The sequence below is a fragment of the Tachyglossus aculeatus genome, chromosome 8 (assembly GCF_015852505.1).
Source record: "Tachyglossus aculeatus isolate mTacAcu1 chromosome 8, mTacAcu1.pri, whole genome shotgun sequence".
Classification (NCBI taxonomy): domain Eukaryota; kingdom Metazoa; phylum Chordata; class Mammalia; order Monotremata; family Tachyglossidae; genus Tachyglossus; species Tachyglossus aculeatus.
The window spans coordinates 18,313,591-18,339,323 of record NC_052073.1 but is presented as its reverse complement, the minus strand read 5'-3'; the positions used below and the strand labels follow the sequence as shown (position 1 = coordinate 18,339,323).

At 44.0% G+C, this 25,733-nt stretch overlaps 1 protein-coding gene across 1 annotated transcript in view; it reads right to left on the bottom strand.

The window, feature by feature from the left end:
- The window catches only part of CDH4 (cadherin 4), a 724,668-nt gene that overhangs the window by 26,136 nt on the left and 672,799 nt on the right, over positions 1-25,733 (bottom strand). Inside the window, exons 9-11 of the mRNA XM_038750169.1 lie at positions 21,661-21,846; positions 6,565-6,818; positions 2,226-2,368 (exon numbers count right to left, since the gene is read on the bottom strand). Of these exons, the coding sequence (XP_038606097.1) occupies positions 2,226-2,368; positions 6,565-6,818; positions 21,661-21,846 (583 nt within the window). The remainder of the gene's footprint in view (positions 1-2,225; positions 2,369-6,564; positions 6,819-21,660; positions 21,847-25,733) is intronic.

Here is a 25,733-nt window from a genome sequence, read left to right as displayed (position 1 = left end):
CACTTACTATGTGTAAAGCACTGTTCTAAGTGCTGGGGAGGTTACAAGGTGATCAGGTTGTCCCACAGGGGGCTCACAGTCTTAACTCCCATTTTACAGATGAGGTAACTGAGGCACAGAGAAGTTAAGTGACTTACCCAAAGTCACACAGCTGACAATTGGTGGAACGGGATTTGAACCCATGACCACTGACTCCAAAGCCCATGCTCTTTCCACAGAGCCACGCTGCTTCCCTATGCATGATTGGGCAAACGCTGCCAAAGAAACCAGCTGTGCACATGGACATGGTGAGTACTACAGGTTAGGTTTTCCTTAATGTGAGGTTTTGAAGAGAACACAACCCTTACTTTTAGGAGCGCTGGGAGGATTTCACTAAATGGGATCTCACACCTTTAAAGGGTTAAGTAAATCCTGACAAAGACAGAAGCACTCCCACAAACGAAATCTGGTCTGCTGTCTGTTAAAAATATATTAAAACCATGCTCACTTTCTAACCACAGTTCTGAAGAGTTATAAGTGCTGAAACAATATGTAGGAGAGGTAGAGCAGAGAGGTATAATTTTAGATATGCCTATGCAATGTGGGTGTTGTGGATTCAGGCACAATAGGAAAGCAGGGTTGGTCCGGGGCCTGGTTTGAGTATAAAATAGTAGCCCCCATCCAATCTGGTTAAGCCTGTGCCAATGGAGTTGTCTATCTGGAGACATCTTCTTCTATGCCTCCCACACATTTCCCTGGACACGTGAACAATAATAATAATTGTCGTATTTCTTAAACCCTTAAAATATGCTAAGCACTGAACTAATCACTGGGTGAGACACAACAAAGTCAGGTCAGATACAGTTCCTGTCCCACATAGGGCTTACAGTTGAAGGAGGAGGGAGAACAGGCAAGGGTTCCTCATTTTACAGATGAAGAAACTATAGCGCAGAGAAGTCAAGTAACTTGTCCAAGGTCACTCAACAAGCAGAGCTAGGTTAGAATCCAGATTCTCTGACTTCCAGGCTTGTGCTCTTTCTACAATGTTCATGCTGCTTCCCAGCATGGACTAGTGGATGTGAATTTAGAATGAATGTCTTCTAATACTTGACTCAAGAATTCAACTTCTTCCCAGAACCTAGAAGCTGAATTACTTCCAGAGTTTCCCCATCAGCCCCAACCACTAATGGAAACTTGAGTTCTATTTGGCTCTAGTGCCTCTAAGAATGAGCTTAGAATGAATGGACCTGGGCATAAATGAAAAGGGCATACCAAGTCGACTTGTTGTAATTTAACTTCCCTCACCAAAATGCAGCTGACTCAATATTCATATTCAACCCCAACTGACATGATGACGACAATTTAGGAAACTGGATTTTAGAAGCAAAAAACTGATCAGTCTGCCTTCTAGCCAGGCCACCCTTATCCATCCTACTAGACAGATGACTACTTCTCCTATTTGAAAATCCCCCTGGAGAAGGCAACAGCAGTTGTTCAAGTTGGGTTTTGTCCTCCAAATTGGGTTTGGGCCCTTTATCCCACTGATTGCCTGTGGGAACTTTGGAGATCCTAAAAAACACTTCTGGAAGAGTTGACATAAGAATCAGAACTCCATGGTCACCCCCTTAACCATCATTCTTTGTATTCTAGTCTCCTTGGAGGAGGAGAACTGTGTCCCAAGAGCATCTCCGTCTGGCCATAATTATCATTCCATGTCCACAAAGGAGCTATGAAGAAGATTCTGGCTTGGGAAACAGCCAACCTATAGGGGCAGGAGGAGGAATCCTCAAGAGTCTGTCCCGCCCCTCCCACCTCCACATCAACTTCCCAACCTGCAGCCCAAGCTCCAGCTATAGGAACTCTCCCCATCTCACCTCCTCTTTTGTGGTAAGCCCTGTGACCTGGCTCTCCCCACTTGCCCTCACCTCTGCCTGTTTGATCATCCCAAGTCCCCTCGCCCTGTCTTGCACTCACACTTCTCCTGCTGCCTTCGAGACACATCTGGGCTGCTGTTCAAAAGTCTTCCAAATCCATTTTCCCTTCGCCCTGGTTTTCCTTCAATAACACTCTCTGAATACTGCTCACGTTTAATTTACTCCACCAATTTCCTGTCCCGCTTTCACCTTTTTGGACTGTAAAACCTGAGAAAGGATAACTTATCGTGACAATTCTGTCAGGGCATCACTCCTGTTAATGCATCACATTGGGTCGTATTGAAGCATGAACAATGTGAAGCTGGGGCCCACCGTTGTCAGCCGCCAAGAACGTGGCTTCGTAGACATTATTCTTAATGTAGACCGACTCTCGATCAAGGACAGCCGTGGTGGTGATCTGACCGTTTGTAGCATTAATGTTCAGCCAGTTTGCTGGGTCTGACAGCTTGGAGTATCTATGGAGAAAGGAAATAAATACACAAAGAGTCATTCCAGGGGGCATATTTTGAACTGGGCTTGAAATTAGGAGGTTCTTCCTTTTGGAAACCCCCTTCTACAGTTAGGAATTTCAGGTTGACCATTACAGACTAAATCAAATAAATTCATTGGTAATATTTATTGAGTCTCGACTGTGTGCAGAGCACTGTAGTAAGTGCTTAAGACAGTACGATAGAGTTTGCAGTCATAATCCTTGACCTTAAGGGGTCAATAGTCTAGTGGGAGACTATCTAAAGAGGAGACTTCCCCCAACTCAGCCTTATGATTGTAGTGATCTATTGATAGTCAGCGTATCTTGTGGACACATGCCCCTATCAGACTGTGAGCTCCCTGAGGACAGGCAGCATATCTATTCTCTAACACAGGGACCTGACACTCTTGTATAGTGTTCTGCATCTTGCCGGTACTCAGGAAAGACTTCTGACCAGTTGACAGAAATGGGCTACTACTTAGTGGTCTCCCATGGCTTGGTCCAGCAAATTGGCAATTGGAATTTAGCAGTGAGGTTTGTGGGAGATGCTCTCCTCAAGACCATAAATACTGTGGTCAGAAGCCCAGAAGTAAAGAGTCCATTCTGTGCTCAACTGTGGCTGCAACTTTGCCATTTACATTCATTTTCTTCTGAAGATCTCCAAGTATTTTCCCATTGATTGTGTGACCTAGGGTCACACAGTAATTAAGTGACTGAGCCAAGACTAGAACCCAGACTATCTGATTCAAGCCCAGAGCTCTTTCCTTGAGACCTCTTGGGTCAGATCATCAATCATATTTATTGAGCGCTTACTGTGTGCACAGCACTGTACTAAGCGCTTGGGAAGTACAAGTTGGCAACATATAGAGACAGTCCCTACCCAATAGTGGGCTCACAGTCTAAAAGGGGGAGACAGAGAGCAAAACCAAACATACCAAGAAAATAAAATAAATAGAATAGATATGTACAGTAAAATAAATAAATAAATAAATAGAGAAATAAATATGTACAAACATATATACATATATACAGGTGCTGTGGGGAAGGGAAGGAGGTAAGATGGGGGGATGGAGAGGGGGACGAGGGGGAGAGGAAGGAAGGGGCTCAGTCTGGGAAGGCCTCCTGGAGGAGGTGAGCTCTCAGTAGGGCCTTGAAGGGAGGAAGAGAGCTAGCTTGGCGAATGGGCAGAGGGAGGGCATTCCAGGCCCGGGGGATGATGTGGGCTGGGGGTCGATGGCGGGACAGGTGAGAACGAGGTAAGTTGAGGAGATTAGCAGCGGAGGAGCGGAGGGTGCGGGCTGGGCTGTAGAAAGAGAGAAGGGAGGTGAGGTAGGAGGGGGCGAGGTGATGGAGAGCCTTGAAGCCCAGGGTGAGGAGTTTCTGCCTGATGCGCAGATTGACTGGTAGCCACTGGAGATTTTTGAGGGTCAGATCACTCAGAACCTCCGCTTGAGATTCTCCTGTGAAGCGTACATGCTCGAGGGGGTCAAATCTGACCTCTTCCACCCCCACTTACTTCACATACTCCCACACTTTCTTACACAAGAGACTGTTGACTTGACTGGCTTTTGGCTTCTAGGGCTGCACCTCCAGCGGCAGAGTATCATGGGAGTCTGGATACCAGCAGCTGATCAAACACTGCCAGGCTGTTCTCTGATCTGCCCCAAGATATCAGAAGCAGAGCACCATGAGAGTCTGGGTACTAGCTGCTGACCAAACACTCCCAGGTTGTTTCTCTGATTTCCCCAGGATTCATGGGGCTGCCCGTCCTCCAGTGCTCCCAGAAAGCTGCTAACAAATCCAGGCCTGAACCTACTGCCTCCCCCTTCTCAGTCTCTGTGAATACTCACCCTATGGTGTTGACCTAACTCAGTGGTATTGGCCAAAGGAAAGAAAAATCCCACTGTTTTCCATTTTGAGTGTAGGGGGAGAAGCTCGGCTGAATGTAACTAGGTCTTCAGTAAGTTTCTGAAAAATAGTTGTTCTCCACAATGAACTCCAGGTAAACAGCTTCATGCCTTTATTTTTAAAATGTGCCATTTGATCCACCAACCCAACATCAATTTTTCAGTAAAATGTGGAACCTGGGAACCATAGCCAGAGCAGCTAGCAGTCAGCTTGTTGCAAGGCTTTATAGAAGGTCTTGTAGGAGCCTATGTGCCTGTTACCCCATCCCAGGCAAGATTCCAGGAAGCTTGTCATTTCTCCAGGGCTAGAGAGAGACCGCTTTGCCAGTTTTCCTTTTAGATTACAATTTAGCACAACCACAGATTCGTGAGTTGATGAGATTCTGAGTAGTTTGAATTTCTCTATGTGGAAAGGGAAATGAATGTAGGGGGAGGGGACGGTGAAGATCAGGCACATAAACAAAAGCTGCTTTGCAAGATACTCCCTGTTTCAACATGAATCTAAGAAAAATGGTCCCGTTAAGTGAATTCCATTTAATTTGTAAGTTTTCATTCTGTGTCCAAAAGCTATGATGTCATATGGTTTGTTTTTTCTGCTAGGCACCTGCGTGACATTTCTCCACCACCCAATGATTTGAAAACATCCCTGGTGTAAGGACTGTCATTGGTTTGAACTCTGGTCCCTCTCCCTGATATTTGAGTTCTGTGCAGAAATCACATTAGATGGATGCACTTCAAGGCTTATAGCAAAGGCCCAGCTCTGAGCGGAGTCTCCAAAACCTCCCCTATTGCCACAAGTTGCACCTGTCAGTGGTCAGTGACCTGTGGCAGAGGGAAATGGGAATGGCTGCCTTGAGGCTGCTACTCTGTAGCTCCTCAGGACAGCATTCTTCCCCGCCACTCCCACCAACTTTCTAAAGGCTACGGGGGCTTTACAAACAACTCCAAAGGGAAGTTTTGCAAGCCAGAGACAACAGCTGGAAGAGAGGAACAAACACAGGTGTGTCCAGATGGTTTCTGGGCAACACTTCGTGGGGCCAAGAATTTCTTCCCGTTTTCAAAAACAAATGAAAACATCTCTGGAATTTTCATTCTTCTTCAAAGTTCTTGCACCCCACTGCAGTGTGGCTAAAATAGTTCACAAGTCATCACCTCAATCCAAAGCAACTGCTCTGTTCTGGAGAGTTTGGCCCGGGTTTATCTGACAGGCCCCAAGCTGTTGCTTCAGAAAGCTGTTCCTTTTTCATGCTCTTCCCTTTGGGGAGGTCAAGGCACAGGTCCCTTCTGCCACAGTATTGGAGTGACCCAGATTTGACTTCTCCTTTTCATCCCCTAAAGGGAGGCAGCCTGGCAGGATCCAGGTTGGCTAGGCTCAATCCCAGTAGCAAAGTGGCACCAATTAACTCTGCTCGTGGAGGCTTCCTAGCCTGAGTTTTAGCTTGTTTCTGTTCAGCAGATTTCCAGAGGAATTCCCTCAAGCTCCATGATGGAGAAGCTGGCTAAGCCATCCAGGAGAGAAGAAAGGACTCTGTACTTTCTTGAGCAAAGTGTAACCCGGCCCCCTTTTTTAAGAACACAGCGCCAATTAAAGCCTTTTCATTAACGCTTCACTTTCTTTGAATCTGACTAGTAAATGGGGGCTGATTTTCACTTAATGCTCAATGGCAGGGGAAAAGACTTTATTTTAAACCCTTGCTCTAAGGTGAACGTGATTGGAAATGCAAGGGAAGAACAAGTGAAATAGCCGGCGATGTATAAATACTCAGCAGAAGCACGGTCTGAATAAACTGTTGATAAATGGACCCACAGCTCTCATTCAGTGAATTAGCTCTGCCCAGCGAAAACTCTGCCTCAAAAGTCAATGAAGTGACTGCTCTTCATAAAGTGCTAGACTGTCTAAGGAACAGTTAACTCCCTAGAGTTGTGTCTCTGAATATGGCTTTCCAAAATTTGACCCTATGGGTAAAAATCAAGGGGGCCACATTTCTGGTGATTTCTGTTTGGTTTCTAGAGGGCCACATTTCACCTCTCGCACTCTGGGCCTTCAATAAATATGTCCCAGTAGTGGCCTGAAAGAGGTCCTTCAACTCCCAAAGGGTCAAACATATCGCTATGGGAGTGGCTTCATCACATAGGCAACCGACCTATGTGAGAACATGCAGGTTCTCAAGAAATACACATTCAGCTGATGGGACACTTTCAGACCCCAATTCCCACACAGAGGAGGACCCTGTTCTTAATTTAATAGAAACTCCCGTACTAGTGGGTGGCCCACCTTACTGCCTGTTGCATGAAGCGGTCTGGGTCCACGGCTGAGAACGTGGTCAGCACAGTACCCGTGGGCACTCCTTCCTCCAGTCGGATCAGCTTGTGGTTCGATGGGAAGTAAGGAGCCTCGTTGACGTCCATGACTGAAATGGTGACCCCTGCTGTGGACTGGAAAGACATCTGGATCCCGCTGGCCAGGGGGGCTTGGTTGGACACCATCACGGTCAGCATGAATGCTCTGTTCATCTCGTAGTCCACTGCCTGAAACAAGCAAGCACGAGAGGGGCACAAGGAAATGGAGAGGATCTGAGAGGTGGAGGGCAAACTTGTCTGTTCCTTAATTAATCAAGGACCTGTTGGGGGTGGCATAGGTTGGAAAGCTGGATCTATCACCTCATCCTCCTGCTTTCTAAGTACAGTTTCTATCCTCATAATCTTGCCTGCAATTAACCAGTCATAAGAATAGTTCACCTGTTGATTTAGAGGAAATGACAAGTTGAGTCTGACTTTGCCTGAAATATTTAGTGGGTAACACAAAAGATGGGTGGGAAGAAGCTGAGCTGGAAAAATTATCCATAAAGATTCTACATGCTTTGGTCAAAATATGTGTGTAATGTTGCTGACCTATACCTCTGGCCCCAACTGTTTCTCCGGTGTTTAAATTTAGAATAAAATCAGATATTAAACTGATCTTAACCACATTTCAGTGAGGAAGGGTGGCCAACTACTATAAATCCCATTTGACAGATGGGAATATTACGGCCCCAAGTGGATCAGTGATTTGGCCCAAGCCCCATGACTACGTATGATGTATTTTGGAACAAATCCTAGGGACTCTCAACCTTTAACTGATGATTTCCTCTCTGTTCTCCTCTCTCTTCTTGGTGGGTGGCAATGGTGAGCTGTGGGTGTATTGTAAAGCAATACTTTATGATCTTTAGGAACAGGAAACTCCAGTTTTGTTATCTGGGAAAGTGACAAAAAGATTCAAAGGATTTTTTGAGGTAATACTCTCAGCCTAAAAATTCAAGGAAGCCATGTGTCCTTGGCCAAAAGTTCCCATATTAATCAGAAATCCATCAAGGGCAGGAGTAAAAGCAGCGAGTAGGATGAATTAAAAGGAGACAGATACTAATACGTATCTAAGGATATTAAGGAGACAGAGACTAATAAAAAAGTTACTAGCATTTCAGTGGTCAGTAAGGCAGCTGGGTTAATGTCCAAAGCTCCTGACTGTCTCTTCAGAATGTGGTGCTGTTGTGCTCCAGTATCCTTGTCTCCCAAATACCACACATTCTCCTTTAATCCTCTGATAAACCATGCTCCTCCCTTCTTTCCAAGCTCTGCTTAAACCTCACCTCCTAAATGAAGTCTTTCCAGTCTAGGACCACCATTTTTTAATGGTATTTGTTGAACACTTACTATGAGTCAAGCACTGTTCCAAGCGTTAGGAAAGATACAAACTTATCAGGTTGAACACAGTCCCTGTCCCACATGGAGCTCACAATCTAAATTGGAGGGAGGAGGCTTAATCGCCTTTTTACAGATGAGGTAACTGAGGCACAGAGAAGTGAAGTGACTTGCTCAAGGTCACACAGCAAGCAATTATCAGAACTGGGATTAGAATCCAGATCCTCTGACTCCCAAGCCTGTGATTTTTCCACGAAGACATGCTGCTTCTCACCTGACCTCTCCCTGCTGTCCTTAAAAGCTGGGGATACATACCCACATGTATATAGATGCACATGTGATTATGTATTGGATATATAGGTGTATTTGTGTATCCCTTAGAGGTTAGAAGATGACAAATTGACAGTGAGATTATGGTCATGTGTTTGGATGTGGCTGATATAACCCACGTGGCACTGATAATCCTTTCCAGGTTGAATGCTTTTATAACATTGCCGCAGCTGCATCGTCATTTTTGCAAAGCATAGTGCGTGGAGCAATTTCCAATTCTGCCTCTGGGTGTTAGGATCATCTCAAAGCTATTGTTCACTCCAGGTTTCTCCGTTTCTAATTAATAATTCTGGTATTTCTTAAGTGCTTACTGTGTGCCAGGCACTTTACTAAACGCTGGGGTGGATACAAGCAAATTGGGTTGGACACAGACCCTGTCCCACAAGGGGCTCACAGTTTAATCCCCATTCTACAGATGAGGAAACTGAAGCACAGAGAAGTGATGTGACTTGCCCAGGGTCACACTGCAGGCAAGTGACAGAACTGGGATTAGAACCCATGACCTTCTGACTCCCAGGCCTGTGGTGTATCCACTATGCCACACTCCTCTGCCCAGGCTGTCGTTTGGTGCTCTCCATGGCTATTCCCCCTTCTTGGAGGTTTCGCTGCACTGTGTCTTTCAGACATTTCTTCTCTCCTCCCTGTTTATGGTTTATCTGTCTCAACTCACCATTATGGAGTTTATCATCCATCCCCCTCACATGTCCCACCAAGAGAAGTTGTGCTGGAATGATCATTGCTGCAAAGCTGGTGGATGATCTTCATTCTAGGACCCCACTGTTGGTGATCCTGTTCTGTCACTTGATGCTGGGCATGGAAACCAAGTGGGACTGTTGAAACTGCTCTAGAATCCAGTTACGGTGCCTGTGGTAAGTCAACTCTCATCACTGCCACGAAGGTTCATTCATTCATTAATTCAATCATGTTATTGAGCACCTACTATATGCAAAGCACTGTACTAAGTACTTGGTTGGCTATGACTGTTCCACAGATCTTCAGGTTGGTCTAAATCTTGAGGCCATGTTGTCCCACGATTAGCCTGTCACTCTCCCATACATTATTCTCTTTGAATCAGTTTACTAACCCTTTGTCCAACCATTCACCACTGACCATGCATTTTCCTGGTAGCAGCATTCAACTCTGATGAAGATGGAAATTCTTGGCTGTATGTAGAGAGTGCCAAGGACTATAACCTGGGCCTTTTTTGGGCTTCAGTCTGTAGTGATCTGCCAGTTTTGAAAAGTGGTTCATAATCTTCTGTATGCCTTCTTGTGCATGTGATTTTAAAGCACAATCATGTGCATATTGGAGCTCCTCCATGGACTAATTCAAGGAATTAGCCTAATTGCTGGAATTAGAAGCAGGTTAGCCTAGTGGACAGAGCATGAACCTGGGAGTCAGAGGAGCTGGGTTCTAATCCCGACTATGCCAAATGCTTGCTGTGTGACCTTGAGCAAGCCAATTAAACTTTTCTGTGCCTCAGTTCTCCTGTTCTTCCTCCTACTTAGACTATGAGCCCCATGCATGATAAGGGCTGTGTCCAACCTAATTAACTTCTATCTACCCCAGTTCTTAATGAATACCATAAAAAATAAGAAAAATTACTAGTAATTAGCCAGTTGAGTTGGAAGGTTGTCATTGTAGTCTGAAAGACACTGGAAAGGTCATGGTTGCACAGAATAGGTCAAATAAGACTAGTCCTAATAAATAGCCTTTCTTTATTCCACCGGTCCTGGGGGAAAGATAAGACAATCCCCTTTCAATTGGGATGTGGTCATTTGAAGTCATTCTATCTTGAAAGAGTTGACAGAGCTCTGGTCAGCTCAGGGTGCCAAACACTTTTGCAAGTTCTAAGAACAACAAATAAAGGTCTTGATGTTCTCAGTATTTCTCTTTCAACTGACAGGAAGCAAAAATCATATCCACTGTGTCCTTCTATGGTCCGAAGTCTGACTACCACCCTGGGAGCACACAATTAACACTGTTCTTTAGAAACTGCTCCAGGAGGATTCCTGCCAGCGATGAGATTTCACAATGTTTTCCACAGTCAGCTTCTTTGCTCTTCAGAGGACGATAACGGGGGCATTTCTGAAACCCTGTGGAACTTCTTCAGGATTTCATATGCTGAGAAAAATCACATGCAGCCTTTTGAGCGGTTCATCTCCTCCCTGCTTGTAGATAGGCAGGTGGATCCCTGGATCAGGAATCTCCGCATTCTTCGGGGCTCTAACTGGGGTGGTGACTTCATTACACATCGGTGTGAAGCATGCCCACATTGGTAGGTAAATGTGTAGGTAAACGGTAGGTAAACTGATAGGTAAATTGTAAGGATCGCATTTTCAAAGGTGGAAGGTGTTGTGTGTACATTTATATCACTTGCCTTTACCTGCATATGTTTGTGTTTGTCCTAACTTTCCCATCAGTTTCTGAGCTCTGGGGCAGGGGTTGTGCCTCCTTTGTTAGCAACTCCCTCAGCTTCTGGAACAGGGCTCTGCAGGACAGTAAGTCATTCCACAAAATTGACTGACTGCCCTCTGCGTGAAGGTCACTGAAATATGAGGGAATTGAAAAGAAAGAACAAGACACAGCTCCTCTCTTCTAGAAGTTTATCATCCACCAGGGATTCACAGACCCATGGAGATCTCCTGAAGGACAGGAGACATCCTGCTGATTGAAAAAGTGCAAATGCTGGGGAGATCTTAAAAAGAAGAAAGAGGAAGGTTCTCAGAGTTAAAGTCTGGCAGTTTAAAATTGATATTTGATAAGATATTTGATTAAATGATCAGTCAGTCAGTGGTGTTTATTGAGTGCTTACTATGTGCAGAGCACTATACTAGGCATTTGGGAGGGTACGATCAATCAGTTTGTAACTCCCTAATAGGGCATAGGATTTTCGTAAGAAATCAACGTGATTTTTTGGTCACTAGAAAAAGATTACATGTGGGCCTATGAAGAACATATCATAGGCCCACATGCAATCGTTTTCTAGTGACCAAGTAGATAAGGCAAAAAAGAAAATAGATGTAACCTATCTAGAGCTCCATCTAGTCGAGGGTGGCACCCAAAGGGCATCAGTGACTCAGTGTCAAATTGGGGGCCCATATTGAGTGACGACTGACCCCCAGGGATCAGTCTATTGTTCTATTCAATATCTTTACTGATGACCTGGATGAAGGCTTCGAGAACACACTCTTCCAATTTACAGAAGCCACTAAATTGGAACACTTTGTTAGACAAGAATAGAATTCAAAGTGACTTTTACAAATTGGAGCAATAATCTTACAAAAACAAGATGAAAGCACTTTAGAGGTGAAACGCAAACCACACAAATACAAGGTGGGAAAATACAGGGTGGAAAAAGACTAGCCTATGTATGTACATATCCATAATTTATGTATTTATATTAATGTCTGTCTCCCCTGTGGTAAGCCTGTTGTGGGCAGGAGATGTGTCTATTATTGTGTTATTTTCTCCCAAGTGCTTAGTACAGTGCTCTGCAAGTGCTCAATAAATTCTACTGATTGATTGATAGTTTAGGCACAGAAACACCAGAAAGGGATCCTATGTGATCTGAAGCTGAATATACCAGTAATGCAGTGTTGTTAGTCAAAAAGCCAGGGATGGATCTATTGAAACATGGTAAGACAGAGTCAGAAAGGATTCCTTTTTGCTAGTCTCTGACCAGGGCACAGAACTGGGTCCGCATTTGATAATCCCCCTTGAAAGAAGTGTAGAAAAACAGGAGTGGCTCCCGAGGACGGAGGATCAGAGATGAACAGTAGGCATGAGGAAAATCAAAGAGGAAAGAGAAGTGGGAGAAATCTACATACTCTTCAGCAACTACATGCCCACTGAGGAAGGAACAAGAAGGATGGACTGTAATCCAGCCAAAACAGTTTTGGCTGGACCCAAAGAAGAAGGTGTCAACCACCAGGGGACTGGAAACTTGGACCAAGCTATCATGGAGATGGTAGAGTCTACATCTCTGGACATCTTGGAGAAACAAATAGGTCACCATTCCCTAGCTCAATCAGTGATATTTATTGAGCATTTACTGTATGCAGAGCACTGTACTAAGCACTTGGGAGATTACAATTCGACAGTTGGTAGATATGTTCCTCGGCCATGAGATGGCTTGATATGGCAGGGAACATGTTCACTGTTATATTGTACTCCCCCAAATGCTTATTATGGTGCTCTGCACACAGTAAGTCCTCAATAAATACAATCATTTGATTGATTGATTTCAAACAGGGCCCCAGACTAGCAGATACTGGGGTTCCCTTCCACTCTGCTCTGTTAATAGAATCAGAGTATCCAAAGAGGCATAAAGCATAGGTGACAAAAGCATGGAAACATAAAACTATTCTTGAGAGCCCCAATATCAAAAACATAGAACCTATTATCTCAGCAGCATGCTAAGAGGTTATTGGATGTTTAATTGATGGTGCTGATCCACTGATTGCCAACAAGAAGTTGGATGAGGATGAGCTGGACTGGAATCACACGATACTTTGTCAATTAGCCTGTCTACATCTGGCCGTATGAGGGATGCTCTTACCTGAGCTAAAATAATGATAATAGTAATAATAATGGCATTTATTAAGCACTTACCATATGCAAAGCACTGTTCTAAGCGCTGGGGTAGTTACAAGGTGATCAGGTTGTCCCACGGTGGGCTCACAGTCTTAATCCCCATTTTACAGATGAGGTAACTGAGTCCCAGAGAAGTTAAGTGACTTGCCTAAAGTCACACAGCTGACAATTGGTGGAGCTGGGATTTGAACCCATGACCTTGCCTTGCCAAAGGTATATCTGGGCTCAGCGGTGAGCGCACATTGTTCTCAACAGGCATATTGGGTGAGCATGGCTGGGCAATTAGAAGCAAAAAAATGCTTTGAGCAGGTATCTTTGATGCAATGACATTTTTGGAGACATTTCTATACTTTTCACTTCCTGACTGCTGGGACAGCTGCCTGTTAGCCATTGCAGAGGAGAGTCTGCAGGAACACATCTCTGTAAAGAGGACCTGCTCCCATCTATTAATTTAGAAGTTTAGTAGGTCCCTGGAGGATGGCTTCTCAGGAGAGGAGTCTCGATGGATTTCAGAGTCAGTATGTTCTTGGGGAGAAAGCTGAATGCTAGGACAGGATATAACTGGAGGTGGTGTGAGCCAAAGCAGAAAACCAGTGTTTACAAAAGAAAAAAAAATCAGCAACAGCCAAATACACCAATTGGATTGGATTGAAGTACTTGTACAAATGTTCCCATTGTTAAATAAATGATTTTCCAACAGCCGAGTTGAACATTTACCTAATAAATAAAGAGGATGCTCACAGATTTACATCCCACTACCCCACTGGCACTGACTCAGGGAGTTATGTTGCTTTCAACAAAAGACACATGATAAAGGTGGTTGCATAAATACTGCTCAGACTCTGGAAACAGTTGACTAATGAAGTTCAGTCTCCAAATTTTCCACCCAGCATTCATTTTTCTATTTTATCTTGCACAACATTCACCTATTTACTAAATATGTCAAACTCTAATAAACATTTAATAAGAAATTACACTTATTTACATCCTGCCCTCCATCCTTCTGGTTATAATTCATCAAAGCAGAATCTTCTGAGAGCTCCTGGAGCAGGAAATATGCCACCCTGTTGGAGGAGGAAGAGTCCAGATGCTGAAGTGGTTTAACTATGGCTGTGATTAGAAGACAGGTCATTCTCAGTGCTGAGTAGAAAGAAGGGAAAGTTTTGGGGGAGAATGGACAGATCTTTTTGGATGCATGTGGCATGTTGTAGAGAGGGAAATGGTAAGAAAGGTCCTTTCTCAACCAGTCAAAAAAGTCCTATGAGTATTCCCATGAAAGCCTGTAAACTCTGGACCTTGCCAACCTGAATCTGAATCCCAGATTAGAGGGAATTCTCTTACCAACAGGCAGAAGCTGAGACTTGGCAGAGAAGATGCAAATATCCCAAACACTGCAACACTCCCTTTATTGCATCCTTGTCTAAACCAGACAACAGCTCTCTGCCTCCCCCAAGCAGGACCGACAGCATTTAATGCTCTTGAGAACAGGAGTGAAGCATACTCTACGGTATTTGCTAATTTTGATAGAGTTGACTGATTTTCAAATCAAAAGAAGGAACCCTACCTAGCCAATACACTGGATGTTCTGAGTGATTATTATTATTAAACACTAAAAATAATTTTAGCAGCAGCAACAACAATAAAAATAATGACAACGGCATGTGTCAAGCATATAGTAGGTGGTAAGACTTGTACTATGCGCTGGGGTAGATATAATATATGCTGATTGGACACAATCCCTCTTCCACATGGTACTGCTCACAATCTAAGCGGGAGGCAGAACAGGTATTTACTCTTTATTTGACAGTTGAGGAAATGGAGGCACAGAGAAGTTAAGGGATTTGCCCAAGGTGATCTGGCAGGCAAGTCGAGGTGCTAGCAATAGAATCCAGGTCCCCTGACTCTCAGGCCTGTGTTCTTTCCACTAGACTTTTCTGCTTGTTCCTGCCACATAGAGAATTTTTATTGTGATACATCCCCCGTTGCAGGTCTCCCACCTATACGCAGAAGTTTTCAGACCCGCTGGTCTCTTGCCCCCTCAAGTCAGCTTAGCAATGGAGAGTCCACAGAGTCAGCAGGACGAAGTCTGAATATATTGCTTAATAAAATTGTGGCTATGACATATTTGAACAAGCCGGTCGAGCCAAGTGATCATTCTCCTGTATTTATTGGTTCACTTCCCTGGGAGAACAGGGGATAATACAGCATGTCTCACATTAGAAATGGCATCATCGTTCTGAGCTAGGAGGCCTTCCAAAAAAAACCATTACAGCCAATAAAGGATCATAGGAGGGTAAAAGCAAACATATTTGTAATGGAGAAATCAATAGAGAATTTGCTGCAACAGTTTCAATTTGGGTGGTTGTGTACATCCACCACTATATTGCAGGGAACCTCTTTTCCTGAGGTAAGGGAACGTGGCCTACAGTAGGTGCAGAATAAGACCCCAATTTAGGCCATTTGCCTGGAACCAAAGCTGAATACACCAAGCCCTGGGCTTATAGACCATAAGCTCCTTGTGGGCAGGGATGGTGACTACCAACCCTGTTGTATTGGACTTTCCCAAACACTTAGCACAGTGCATTTCAAACAGTAAGTGCTCAATAAATACTGTCAATCGATCTCACAACTCTTCCAAACTCACTTTACTCAGTTCTCCATTCACTGGAGCTGCCCAACCTCACTTGCTGCGAGTTCAGGTCACAGTCGAGTCTGGACAATACTCGGCAAAACACGTGCCTTCTGCCTGCTCCCTCTTGCAGCCCTCAGAGTTCTGCCTTGGAATGTACCTTCTCAGGAGCCATTGTGTTGACAAGTTGGATGTGGGTGTTAAAAAAAAAAAATCCTGGTTTGTGCCAAAATACCTCACTAGGGCTGACCATGCTGGGCATACTGACAGGGGTGTTTATTTATTTATTTATTTATTTATTTACTGCCATCCTTGTTGAGGAAATAAAGAACATGCAAAAGATAAGGTCCTCCATTTTCAATAATAAAATACCAATGGATTAATTGAGTAGGAAAGAATAGGTAACCATGGGGGGGGGGGGGGGTTAAAAACTAGATACCCAGGTCCTGAGCACTACTGGATTCATGTCCGAGCTGTTCCTGAAGTGAGGGTTGGGGAGGGGGTGGGTGGGAAGTTCTATTCTGAGACAGAGGAAATAGTGATGTTTTCAACCTCGCACAAAATGCAGGCTGGCATGAGTTCAAAAACTAAAGGCGTTCAATAGTATGTTCTAAAGTCTTTTTCTTTGCTCACATGTCAAGGAAAATGTCTAAAATGATTATTTAAATTAGCTGAATACCAATTTTGAAATGATTCATGAGATTAAGTGTTACAGAACAAGATGCTTGTCTTAAACGACTTCCAAATTGAATAAAAAATATACTGTCTTGATTTAAAAAAAAATCAGTTGCTGTATTATGCATAATACACAGCAGACCGTATAGGTCTGCTTGAATTGAAGTGCTATCTGGTATTCTAATCTAACCATTTCCTAGTTGCACGTCTGCAGGGGATAATGGCTGCTCTGAACTGGTTGGGTGAGGGTGAGCAGGCAGATGATCGGAGGGAAGGAATCTCATCTCGGTTCCGCTGTTTCGTATTCTTCTCAGTGGGCTGACGTTTCCCTCTTCATGTCACTGGAAATGTTACTTATTGATTAGGCTGACAGCAGCAGCAGAAGCAGAAGCAAGAGCTAGTGATGCTCTGCGACTCAGATAAGCCTGGTTCGCCTATTTCACCTAGTTCACCTCTCCTGCCTTGGCTCTTTCAGGATTTTTAATTTTGATTTGAAAATGTTTCCTGTGTAAGCAAGAATGAACTAATTCAGAGACAGAAGAGAACTAGGGAAAAATATCTTCCTTGTAAGGAACCTATAATATGACCATTTGAGAACTCTGAGCTGTTTGGGATTCATGAGGCAGGAGGATGCAATAGTAATAGTAATAATTCTGTTTTTTGTTAAGTACTTATGATGTGCCACGTACTGTGCTATGTTCTGGGGGAGATATAAGATAATCCACGTAGGGCTCACAATAATAAATCCCATTTTATAGATGAGAGAATTGAAACATAAATAATAATAATATTAATAATAATAATAATTATGGTACTTGTTAAGCACATACTATGTGCCAAGCAAAGTTCCAAGCACTGGGATAGATTCAAGATAGTCATATTAGACACTGTCCTTGTCCCACATAGGACTCACTCTCTTAATCCCCATTTTGCAGATGAGGTAACTGAGGCCCAGAGAAACCAAGTGACTTCCCCAAGGTCGCACAGCAGACATGTGGCAGAGCTGGGATTAGAGCACACGACCTTCTGAATCCCAGGCCTGTGCTCTATCCACTAAGCCAAACTGCTTCTCTTCAACTTCAACTAAAGGTCAATATAAGTGTCACATACAGAGGGAGTCAGAAGGACTGGACTTTATTAATAGCCAAATCCACCACTGACTTTAGTTGGGGCCGGGTCTGACCAACTCCCTTTATCTGAGAAGCAGCAAGAACACAGGACTGGGAGTCTAGAGACCTGGGTTCTAGCCCTAGTTCTCCGCATGCCTGCAGTGTGACCTTGGGCCAAGCCACTTAACATCTCTGTGCCTCAGTTCCCTCATCTGTAAAATGGGCATTAAATATCCGTTCTCCCTCCCCCTTAGACTGTCAGGAGGGATAGGCCTTTGTATAATCCTTTTATCCTATATCTAACTTCAGCGCTTAGCACAGTGACTAGGCACATAGTAAGTGCCTAACTAATACCACAATTACTATGATCATCATCATCATTATCATCACTGCCAATCTCTGCTCAGAAGCTAGGGTGAGTTGATGGAAACGTGGTTCTGTTCTGCCACTTCTCCCCAAATTAGCTCTCTTCTCCACACCTAGCTTTCTGCCCTCCTCAGAGAGGTAGATATTGAATAGGTAAACTACTGTTGCATGTGAGGACATTTTTGATAAGCAAATAGCAACCGTGGCCTGTTAACACAGAAGATGAAGCCAAAATAAAAGTGGAGATTTGCAATTAAAGGCCAAATTCCACATCTGAGTTTCCTCCAATCAGATACTTCCTGATAATTCAGTTTTGGGGCCTCTTCAAATGCTCACTCACCCCATTTTGCCCATCCTGGCTAAAGTTGTGTGTAGACTCTGAGAGTCAAAGTGAATCATTCACCACCACCACCAGCCCTACAAGTCTCGTCTCTCATCGCTCAGCTTTGAATTCCTAATCAGATTCCTTCCTCATGCCCCCAGAAGTAAATACATTTGGGAAGCCCGGCTGGAGAACCACAGTGGGGAAATGTTCACGCATTCTGAGAACTGTGGGCTCACAGGCTTCTGCCTTCTGTCTGGAAACTTGGCTTTGTGCATCTGTGTGGTGCAGAGGGAAGCATTGCTCCCCTGGGAAGCATCTATCTGCCTACCTTGGCGTCTGGAGCCTGAAATGTCTAAACTCTAAAGCACAGAGTTTGACTCAAAACTGAACAAGAACAGGCCAGGTTCTGCAGGTTTTCCAGCTGTGTGGAGGAAGCTGCTGAAGGGCCCATTTTCTCACCACTTTGCAAATGTAAACACAGCCTTTTTCCCTCACCTACTTTCTTCTATAGAGCCCTGATCTCACCTGCTTGTTCCATTACAGTCGGCAACATATAGGAGACTATCAAAGGTGCCTAAGGGAGACTGCATCCTGGAGCAATTCAAGCGGTTTGAAGTTCCGAGTTCCATATGGCACTGTGTGATTTTTGGGGTGGACTTGTGCATTTTGATCATTACTGAGAAGTACGAGAGAGCAGGCAGAAATGGGTGGCAACTGCTTCTATGAACATTCTCTGGCCTTTAAATGAATAACAACGATGATGGTGATAATTATAATAATGAGATAATGATATTTGTTCAGTGCTCCCTATGTTCCAAGCACTATACTAAGCACTGGGGTAGATATGAGTTTAGACACAGTGTCTAAACATAGGCTCTCTATGTACTCTCCCAAGTGCTTAGTACAGTGCCTTGCACACAGTAAGTGCTCGGTAAATATGATTGATTGATTGATTTTGCCCAAAAGGGGATTTGGGCCCCATGCTGAGCCTCACTGGAGCACAGCCCAGGTAATCTTTCTCCTTCTTGCTTTGAGCTGTATCACAGAAGCATGTAGTTCATCTTTTCTGCGTGCTTCTTTGACCACCTGATCCTTCCCATCCTGTCCTGGGACTAACAGATTTTGAATGTGAATGTGATTTTGAATGTGAATGTGAATTTTGTACATAGGCTCAAAGCCTATGTAATGTCCTTTATAAAGGAAGAGATCCCTGTGGAAGAAGCATGATTAACCAAGTGCTATTATCTTCATTTTGCTGCCCCAGAAACTGCTCTCATGGCAATTTAATATGTATTAGGTGTAGGAGAGATGGGGTGGGGACTGTGGGTCTGGAATTCAGAGGACCCGGGTTCTGATCCTGACTCCACCACTTGTCTGTTGGGTGACCTTGGATAAGTCACTTCACTCTGTGCCCAAGTTACCTCAACTGTAAAATGGGGATTAAGACCGTGAGCCCCACATGGGACATGGGCTGTGTCCAACGTGATTACCTTGTATCTACCTCAGCGCTTAGTACAACACCTGACACATAGTAAGTGCTTACCAAATACCACTAGAAAAAAAAAGCCATGGGAGAGCAGGGATAGGATGGAACCAGGTGAAGCAGGGTAAGGTCCTGGAGGGGACTGCCATCACCACTTCCCCTCCCCACCATTCTGTTTTGCATAACTGTTTGCTCTCTTTACAGCAAAGGAGCGGTTCACTGTTAAAGCTTGCTATATCCCGACGTAATGTTTTAGTTCTTCAATTAAGTTTTATCAGTTGTTCTCCACTCCCATCTATCCAGTCTCTGTTGCTGTAAGAGAGAAGCCAAGGGCCACCTTGAAGGCATTCTACCCCGCGAAGTAAGCGAACAAGGCTGAAAAGCCCGCACGAATTCACTCCTGAATCTCTTTTTAAATTTTAAAGTCAGGATTAAGTCGGAGTCCCATGTTAGTGGCCTTGTTCTCTTTTACCCTTCAACATTTGGTATGTGAAGACCATACACTTCAAAAGAAAGAAAGCTTAGTCCCAGGCATATAAATCATTCTTTTCCTAATGCCCTTAGGGCTCCCTCTCCTTCACTGCTGCCTACTCAGACTTGCCTTGCTCTCTTGATAGTCTCTGTGAATATCTGTAGGACTCTCGAATGATAGGGGATTCACAGAGCTCTGATTTCCAGAACTGCCCAGAGAGGATGCTGTCTGGTCCCTGATTCTCTGCTTGCCACCCACTGAAAGCCAGCCCTGCAATGAAGGCAATTCATGCTGCTTGCAGGAGGTAGGTTGGTGGGGGGAGGGAGGTGAGGACAGTTAGAGCCCATTCACATTCAAAATCTGTTAGTCCCAGGACAGGATGGGAAGGATCAGGTGGTCAAAGAAGCAAGCAGAAAAGATGAACTACATTGCTTCTGTGGTACAGCTCAAAGCAAGAAGGAGGAAGATTACCTGGGCTGTGCTCCAGTGAGGTTCAGCATGGGGCCTAAATCCCCTTTTGGGCAAAATCAATCAATCAATCAATCATATTTACCGAGCACTTACTGTGTGCAAGGCACCGTACTAAGCACTTGGGAGAGTACAACACAACAGACACATTCTCTGCCCACAACGAGCTTACGGTTTGGAAGACAAACACAGTCTAGAGGATGAGTTTACAGTCTAGAGAACTCTAGCAAGAGCTAGAGAAATACAACTTTAGTTCAAAGTTTAGTTTCCCCTCTTCCTCCCCGCCCCCCACAAACACAAACCCTAGATGGAGTCACTCCCTTCACCCCCCTGCTTTGCTCCTGATCAGCACGAACGATTTCTACTCCTGGTTCTGTTAGGGAGCCAGAGGTTTGAATCACAGAGCCAGCTAGTTGAATCTGTGGACAAAAGCACTGGAAAAGGTCAGAAGGTAAAAGGAGGAGTGAAGGAGATGTAGTAGTAGTAGTAGTAGTAGTAGTAGTAGTAGTAGTAGTAGTAGTAGTAGTAGTAGTAGTAGTTGTAGTAGTAGTAGTAGTGAGAAGCATTGTGGCTTAGTGAATAGAGCACAGACCTGGGAGTTACAAGGAACAGGGTTCTAATCCCGGCTCTGACACATGTCTGCTATGTCATCTTGGGCAAGTCTCTTAATTTCCCTGTGCCTCAGTTACCTCATCTGTAAAATGGGGATAAGAGAGTGAACCCTATGTGGGACAAGGACTGTGTCCCACCTGATTACCTTGTATCTACTCCAGCGCTTAGAACAGGGCTTGGCACATAGTAAGTGCTTAACAAGTACTATCATTATTATTACAACTACTACTACTACTACTACATGGTTCCCAAAGCATTAATTGTGTGTGTGTGTGTGTGTGTGTGTGTGTGTGTGTGTGTGTGTGTGTGTGCGGCATAAAGCTTGTTAAAACTAGCTTGACACCTAGGGCTAGGTTTGCTACTTGCGGACTCAGGCCAAAAATTTCAAGAGATGCCAGCTCCCCATAGACCCATCCGCTGATTATCACTGTCATGGGATTTAGCTTCAGTTTTTATTAAGATTTTACTCACCGTAGCTTTGAGGGTCAACGCTAATTTGCATGGCTGGACTAGTTGTAGAATCACGGTATAGTACATTTATAGCACCTGGGGATATCTTGATGAGCATCTCTCTGCAGCAGCTAAAAGTCAGGCTACATAGACAGGTGAAAAGGAACAGGTGACTTACCTTTACCACAGTGACCATGCCACCATTGGTAACTGGATCAGTCCTAATGCTGAAATGTCCCGAAGGGTCCCCACTGATGATCCGGTAGACAGCATTCCAGTTTGGTGAGTGGGGCTGGTCTCCATCTGTCACGGTAAGATTTGCAACCACAACCTCTACTCTGTTTTCAGGAACTTCCCCGGAGAACTGCAGGGGACAGAGAAAGAAAAGATGTTTCAACAGCCTCATGGACTTGAGAATTTCAGCTCTGAAAGGTCACAAGCTTTCTGACTGCCATAACAGAGAAGAAATCTGAATGATCACTCTTGGACTTTGGGCTATGAAGTTAGCCAATCTGGTTCCTCAGGCAAAATAATCCAGATGGCTTTTTTAGTATTGGTTATCTACCGGGCATGAACTCACCAGATAATAGCCCGGCCCTCCAGTTCATGAGACATGGCACAAGGTGCTTGAGATGGTCTCGCAGGCCACCATGGCAGAGTTGAAGAGTTTATCCACAGCCTTAAATTGTCTAACTTTCAGTGGATTTCCTCTCTCCTAAAGGGGACTTTTTATTTAGGCAAACAGACCCCTGTGTTTCATCTGGGATGGCAAACTGGAACAATGAATGGAAGATACAATGGATAGAGCATAGGTATGGGAGTCTGAAGGACCTGAGTTCCAATTCTGACACTGCCACTTGTCTGCTGTGTGACCATGGGCAAGTCACTTTACATCTCTGTGCCTCAATTCTTCACCCGTAAAATGGGGATTAAGACTGTGAGCCTCATGTGGGACAGGGACTGTGTCCAAACTGATTAGCTTGTATCTACCTCGGTGCTTAGTACAGTGTCTAGAAAATAGTAAGTGCTTAACAAATACGACAAAGAAGGCAACGGGGAATGTCGTGCTTCCACAAGGTCCAGACCTGCTTGGGGATTAGGATGAGAAGAGTAGGTTTCAATCAAAAATTTAGAAGCCCTAAGTGGAAGGTGGACCCATACCTTCCACATTTCACCTTTGTCATTCTTCTTCAAAGACCTCTTTCAACGTCTCTTTGTTTCCCAAAGGAATGTAAATGCAATTTTTCAATAAGAGTTTAGAACCTCCCTTTGAATTGCTTCCTCCAAATACATCATAGTCACATCACTGAATTTAAGTGCTGAGTGGAACCTCTGGCAGTGTATGGTATTTGTTAAGCACTTACTATGTGTCAAGCACTGTGCTGCGTGCAGGTAGATATAATCAGAATGGAGGCAGTCCATGTTCCAAATGGGACGCACTGTGTAAGGGACAACTTCTGGTCCATCCCTTTATCACTCAGCATCAACTATGTCCAAATAATGAAGAGCACTCCTATTTTTAAGGATCTTCAAGGAAGGGAATTCCATTTCCTTCAGCCCTCCTGTTACAGTATTTCTCCACCATGGGAGTCCTCTCTGATCTTTACTAAAAAAGACTGGATCTCTCAAGTAGATGGAAGGAGACTAAGATTGGCATTGTACAACTTCCACATTTATATATATGCACTGGTGTGTTGATTGCAAGTGATTATTAAATTGTTTTACATTATTTTTGCTCCAAAGACTCCCTTTGAATACCTGGTGCTTTTTTATGTCTCAACATGTAATCACATTACATTACTTCACATGCAACAGCAAAAAAAAAAAAATGGCATTTGTTAAGCATTTTTAAGCACTGGGGTAGATTTAAGATAATCAGGTTGGACCCAGTCCCTGCCCCACATAGGGCTCACAGTCTTAATTCCCATTTTACAGATGAGGTAACTGAGGCACATAAAAGTTAAGTGAGTAACCAATGTTACACAGCAAGTGGTGGAGCTGGGATTTGAACCCAGGTCCTCTGACCCCCAAGCCCATGCTCTTTCCAGTATGTCATGCTGCTTCTCCCAACAACTCATTTAACTTATTCCATGACAAATGAAAGGCCAAACAATCAATCACTGATATTTATTGAGCATGCATTTTGTGCAGAACACTGTACTAAGCGCTTGGGAGAGTATGATAGAGTAAGCAGTATGATCCCTGCCCTTACAGAACATGCAGACTCTAGAATTTGTTTTGTGGAATGGGTCCTCACTTCATCTTTCTAAAAAGAACCTGCCTAAAATGTGTCACTAGCAAATATCTTTCTTACAGTTCAGGAAATGGGGCAGCCCAGCCAAATTTCCCTTATTAATTCTCTACCCAATCCCAAGTGTTTGGCTCTTCAATTTCTGTTTGTGTCACCCTGGACTTCCCCCTCCACCCGAGCCACACCATTTTAACTTGCACATGATTCACCTCATGGTGTTGCCCGATGTACCTCTGTACACCCTGCAGAAAGGTATCAAGGTATCTCATCATTAGATTACATCATGGGTCCACTCCCCTCATCCATCTCCCAGAACCTGCTGAAAGGAGAGATTAGCTCAGCAAGAGTTTCTCTTGCTAAATCATTTGGGCTATCTCCCATTGGGCCAGATGAATGCGGCCTGCCTGGTGCGGCTCAGATGACCTGCTGATGGGCCATTGTTTCCTTGGGCATTCTGATTCCCTTTATTAGAATCGAAGGATCACATTTTCTGGGACTTCAGTTGATCTGAGCATGCTTAACTGAGTAACTTATCCCAGACGATTGCTACTTCTTTATGAATTTCCCCCCAAGGCCTTTCAAATCTTAAACAAAATTACATCTGGTCCTAGAGAATGATGCTTTGGAGGTGTCCAAACTTAGTAAATACCATTGCCTTCCTGATACTGAAATCATTTAGGATTATGGATAGATAGCCAATGCTCCACATTTTATGTTTCCTCCCTAAGTAGTAATTACTGTAAAAATACAGCAGGCCGCCTCTTCGTAGCTCCAGCATTTGATCATAACCATCCATATGTGCTCTTAGAGTTTTCACCATTAGTGACCCTTCTGCTTATAGTGGGCCCACTCTGCCTTACATCTTGTGCATTTTTGGTAGGCTAGAAATTTGGCTGAGCATTTGTTTGGGTGTAGGGTGCTTATTTATTTTCATTTTTAACGGTGGCATTGTGTAAATTCTCATTTTTCCAGCTCCCTTTCTAATATTTCTCTTCAAACATTTTGCACATTATTGTTCAGTTCGCATTTGCATTACAAGATAAATAATTGCCCTGCCAATTTACCATTAGTATGGAAACCTAGTCTATTCATCTTTTCTGACGCATCTTCTATTTTTTTTCTGCATCCTGCTTCTCTTTCATTCCTTCAGAGCTGGTCTGTCTGAGGTCATAAATTGCTGTAAAAATAAGTAATTTGCTTTGATTTCCAGGTTGCATCCAATTTAATTACAGCAGAGCTATTTAACCCCAGAGTCTTGAGTTCATTCATTACTGACTTGGTCATCAATTCACCCCAGATATAGATAAGCATTGCTCCTAAGGTGCAGAGACGAGGAATGAAGGGAAATAAATTTCCTGAGTTACAGAAAATGAGTATCTGTTTTCAGAATCTGCAGTGATTCCAAATAGTCTCTCCACCACCTCAACAATCAGCTGCCCAATCCACTGCGCTTACAGCACAGCAAAGCAATAGTAGTTGGAGGTAATCCATCTTTCACCTCTATTCTTCCAACCACATTTGTTCCTTTCTTCCACCAGAGTGTAACCTCCCCAGAGCTTAGGACAGTGCTTTGCACATAGTAAGCGCTTAATAAATGCCATAATTATTATTATTATTATTATTACCAGAGGATGGCCTAGTTCACTGAGGATTGTTGCTGGTTGCTACAATCCCCATGGGGATGGCCTTGGGTACGTTTAGAAGTCTGGGTACACTTAGAGGCTTTCCTGGGTGAGGCAATGGTGTTTCGTGCTTGACTTTACTGCCATGCCAACACCCTTCCTCTTCTCCCATATTTGTAAGCCATTTTTGACCGCCTGTCTCCCCTGTTAGATTGTAAGCTCCCTGAGGACAGAGAATGTGTCTGGTTTCTTTTGTAGTCCCCCAGGTTCAGTGCTTTGAACATTACACTAAATAGTAAGTGTGCAAATAAATATCATTGATTGACAGATGGGACCTCTGATTTCCCTGCCTCCAGTAGCATCCTTCCAGATCCTTGG